Here is a 4,553-nt window from a genome sequence, read left to right as displayed (position 1 = left end):
GGTGTCGCGAAGCGAACACAGTTGACACAGTCCCTTGGCAGGATTCAGCGTTAACAGCTCACGCGTGTCAGCCACGTGCCGGTCGAGTTGCTACCCTCTGCCCGTTTAACTTGGACGAATTGGGCGTCGCGAAGCTGCCTGCCCTTTCTACCCGATTTACGCGACAACGAGGACAGATGCCTGCGAAATTAGACCTCGACGATTCTCACGAATTCTTCACCCCCTTTTCCTTTTTTTTTTTCCCTTTTTTTCAAAGAGATTGATAACTCTCTCCGAAGCGATTTGTTCTTCCAGAAGAGAAAGATCGAAGCTAGGCCATTCTATTCGAATAGAAGATAAAGATTTGAGCGTTAACGGTGAGGCATAAAGTGGAATTAGGGATCGGTATATCGGCATCGGAGGCGTGCAGGGACAGGATGGCTGGATCGGCAATAAATATGGTTCCATAAGCCAGGAATGGTCGACGAAAGATACAGAAACGTTTCCTCGACGCCCTGCCGCGAGTCGCGTGTCACATATAACGCCGATGAAACGACTCCCTGTCGACTTTACGACCACGAATTAGGATTAGACCGGTTGGTCGGTCGTTGCCCATCATCTGCTTCCTTGATAATCGAATCATTCGATTTATATCGATCTCGAGCAGATCTCCTCCTTCTACTCTGCATCGCCAAAGAAGAATAATTGTTTGTTTAACAACTGTTCGAGATTGCAATCCCTGTTCCGATAAATGATTTCGAAAACGGGGAAAAACTTGGAGTCGCTTCGTCTTTGGAGGATCTCCGCCGGGGTCGGCCAGTCCAATCGAAAAGTCATTACAACTTTTTGCCGACTCAATCAAGAAGTTAATGTCCTTTAACCTCAAGGCGTTCCCCGCAGAGCTCGCAGAATCTCGGAATCGTGAGTAAGAAATCGACGGCTCTCACATGCCCGGCAAAATGGATCGCCAGCTTTATGATTGATCGCCTATTGGCTTCACCCGCCCGCCCTTTTTTGCTTCCTTCTTCTTCTTTTTTTTTTTTTTTTCACTGATAGCGATTGCTCCGGCATAAAATCCTCGTTCTGGATTTTTATTCGATCAATTAAGTAACGATAATTAGTTTTTATTTTCGTCAAAACTTCAAAAATTCTCCGAATATAATATCAGCGTTAAAAATTTAAAGAATCGAGAGAGAGTGATACAAAAAATCCTCGAGGAAAACGCTTTCAAGTAGTAGCCGTATGTCACTTGGAGGGATCGTGGTATTTATCGAACTGGTGAGAAATGGGAGAGAATTCGTCAAGAAGATAATCCGTAAAAACGATGATCTCTACTGGTTCTGCTGCCACCTTCTGTCCATCGCGGTCGATTTAATGCGAGCATTTCATTTCTCCTCCAACTACGAGCTGTTCGCGAGATGACCATTCGTCAAACAAAACTTCTAACACGCCAAAATATGAAAAGAATAATAAAAAAAAAAAAAAAAAATCCGAACGATCCTTTTACATCGTCAAATCGTTCTCCAATATCAGAAACGAATCCAAGGCAAAAGAAAGAAAAAAACAAAAAAAAAAAAAAAAAAGAAAAGAGGAAAGAGAAGATCTCCCCGGAATGAGGAGAAACCCGTTTCTCGCGAAGCGAGCTTCGGTGCTGAATGATCATTGGAGGGATAATCGGGCACGGTGGAGGTCCATCAGCGGATTCGACGAGTCTGCCGAACGTCCAATATCCAGGAGGTCGACCATAAAAAAGAAGCGCGGAGGCTGGCGCGGGCGTTAAAAATATTCAAGATCGTTTGTCAGGCTGAATTACAGCCCCGCCACCACTCTCCCCCCTCCACCCCTCCCCGAGAATCTCTCTCGGGCTAACGGGGTAACGGGATCCTGCGGAACGCGTTGCGCAACGTGGGGGGAAGAGAGAGAGAGAGAGAGAGAGAGAGGGAGAGAAGAGGCAGGAGAGAGGAAAGAGTCGACGGACGAGGACGGCCACGACGACGACGACGACGACGATCCCGGGCACATGTGTCGAACCTGAAATATGTAGGCGTGGTCTGGATGGGACTAGCAGACGCGTCCCGACGACCGAATATGTTCACCCCGTTCGTACGCTCCACCCCCGTCTAACCCTGCGAACATTGCCATTGGTCGGCGCCACCCTCGTTGCGCCTCCACCTGCCACGCCGGGCTACCCTCCGCGGGATTCTACCCCTAAATACAGGGGATGCGCGCCCGCTTCCTTCATTTTAACGTGGTCCGCCGATACACGCTCTACCCTCCGTGCACTCGGTTCTCTTCTCCTCTCCTCTCTTCTCTTCTTTTCTCCGTGCCTCTTCTTCTTTCGGTTGGTTTCGTGAGTGATCGCGGCCCAAGTCTGTGCAGTCGGTCCGATGGTTCGTCGTTCCGATGGAAGGGATGAAGAGATGTGCCAGCTGATGTCTTAGATCGAGAAGGATCGACACCACCGGGGCTGTGAAAAGCGTGGCTGTCTTCGCGCGCGCACGGCCACTGGGTGGAGGGAGGATTCTCCGTTGGACGCGTGGTCCGGTAAGTTTTTTGCCCCTCGACTATTCGTGACTATTTTGAACGGTTGACTTTCTTCCACGTTTCGTGAAAATTATTTGAAACTTTTTTTTTGGCGCGTCAATTCAACGATCGACCCAGTTTCCCTCCCGATTTTAGCACCTGGGTATGTAACACCTGGCGTGTTACGTAGAGAGGGACGCGATTAATCATCGCATTCATCATTTCCGTGAATCCCATCGAGTAAATTGACCATGGGGCGTGATTGTCGCAGGTCGATCATCCGGAACGAGCAGGATGACAATGGAAGATCGCACCGGTGGCATCGACCGTGCCGCCCCCGCGACGTCCACCACGGCCACGACGGCGTTAACGTCGTCCAGCCCCTCGTCCATCACCGATGCCACCTCCGACGCCTCGTATCCCCTTCAGCGCGCCAACAAGCGTTCCTTCGACGTGGCGTTCCTCGTCGCGCCCGACGAGAACCTTGCCCGCCGTCAAAGCGAGAAGATGAGGATGGCGTCGGCCAGGAAGGATCGGCCCCGCGATGAGATCACGTTGGAGGCGGTCGTAGATTCGGACAGGTTGCCCCAGAATTTGACGATCAAGAATTACAACGACAACGACGCATCCGACAGAAGAAGGATGATCCACTGCACCGAGAACTCTCTCAGCCCTCCGTATATATCACCGAGAACCTTGACTCCAACCTTGCCAACGCCTTTGTCACCCGATACCGACGTTCGAAGGTACGTTTCAGGCACGCGTCTCCAAAAGTCACCCAGCCCACCCTCGTTTCCCACCCATCAATCCATCTTGACCACTTGCCCCGAGGCGGTGGAGTCGAATCTCAACATTTGCAACAAGGTGTACGACACCGTTCTACCCTGCCCGACAGACAGACACGGGGAATCACGGAGCGCGTTCACCAAGGTGAACCTGACGATTCAGAGGAACGGGTTCACCGACGATGGCCAGACCTCGCCACGTTCCTCCGTGTCGCCGGACGATCGCACCGGTTATCAAAGCAGCGTAAGCCCGCCCGTCGTCCCGTTGACCGCGACCACCGGTTACAAGTACGCCCCGTTCCCCGCTAAAATGCCCTATCCTTTCCTGGTCAGTCCCGAGAACAGTCAACCCGGTTTATTGGAGAACCTCAAGATACCGCAGATCGCGCAACCGCCCAAAGTACCGAGTCCAAAGATGCCGAGCTTCCGGCCGGATCTGCCGCCGGTTTACCCGAACCTGCCCTACAATCCGATCTCCGTCTTCCCGCCGATGGCAGACGCGCTCACCAGGCCGAGATTTCTTGCGACGGCCGCGGGGGTGGCCGGCCTTCTGCCACCTTCGTTCGCCGCGTTGACCCTGCCCGCGCAAAACGTCTGCGCCAAGTGCAATCTTTCGTTCCGGATGACGTCCGACCTCGTCTACCACATGAGGTCCCACCACAAGAACGAGAACACCGGCGAAGCGGCCAGAAGGAGGAGGGAGGAGAAGCTGAGGTGTCCCGTGTGCGACGAGAGCTTCAGGGAAAGGCATCACCTGACCAGGCACATGACCGCCCACCAGGACAAAGAGAGCGACGCGATCGTGGACCAGGTCGAGGTGAAGAGGCGCGCAACCACCGTTCACACCAAGTGACGACGGAAATCGTCGTCGAGCGAGGACGCGATAGGACTGGCCAGTGGTTATTCGTTCGAGAATTAAAAAACGAGATTCTCTTTCCAGATGGAAGATAAATTCGATGAAAGAAGGATGATGGAAAAGGATATATATATATTATAAATAAGGTTTGATCGATCGTGTTTCCATTCTAATCTTGTTGCTTGATCGGGGCGATCGTTGGCGATCGGAGATCAAACGCTCTTCCAATTTTTTATGATAACGTCTCTTGTCATATGTAGCTCGATAAAGCAGGATAAAACGATTCGTAATTTATTCTACCGTTTAGCTCGTTAACCACGAACTATCCACGAGTATTTTGCACTTGCCCCCTTTTTAACCCAACTACTTAACGAGATTAATCGCATTTTACATGGTATACGTGTATGAAA

General features: G+C 51.4%; 1 protein-coding gene across 1 annotated transcript; it reads left to right on the top strand.

Moving 5' to 3' along the window:
* Nucleotides 1-2,796: 2,796 nt before the first annotated feature.
* LOC100863431 (uncharacterized) lies at nt 2,797-4,140 on the top strand. Its single transcript, XM_003698489.4, has one exon. It carries the CDS (start codon nt 2,797-2,799, stop codon nt 4,138-4,140), a length of 1,344 nt encoding a protein of 447 aa, XP_003698537.1.
* The last annotated feature ends 413 nt before the right edge of the window (nt 4,141-4,553 follow it).

This window comes from Apis florea, unplaced genomic scaffold, assembly GCF_048593485.1.
Source record: "Apis florea isolate Af1SG1 unplaced genomic scaffold, ASM4859348v1 contig_3813_pilon, whole genome shotgun sequence".
Lineage (NCBI taxonomy): Eukaryota > Metazoa > Arthropoda > Insecta > Hymenoptera > Apidae > Apis > Apis florea.
The sequence above is the reverse complement of the archived record's forward strand: the minus strand, read 5'-3'. Positions and strand labels throughout refer to the sequence as shown.

Coding starts and splice junctions, on each gene's coding strand:
- LOC100863431 (XM_003698489.4), top strand. CDS start 2,797: ATGACAATGGAAGATCGCACCGGTGGCATCGACCGTGCCGCCCCCGCG.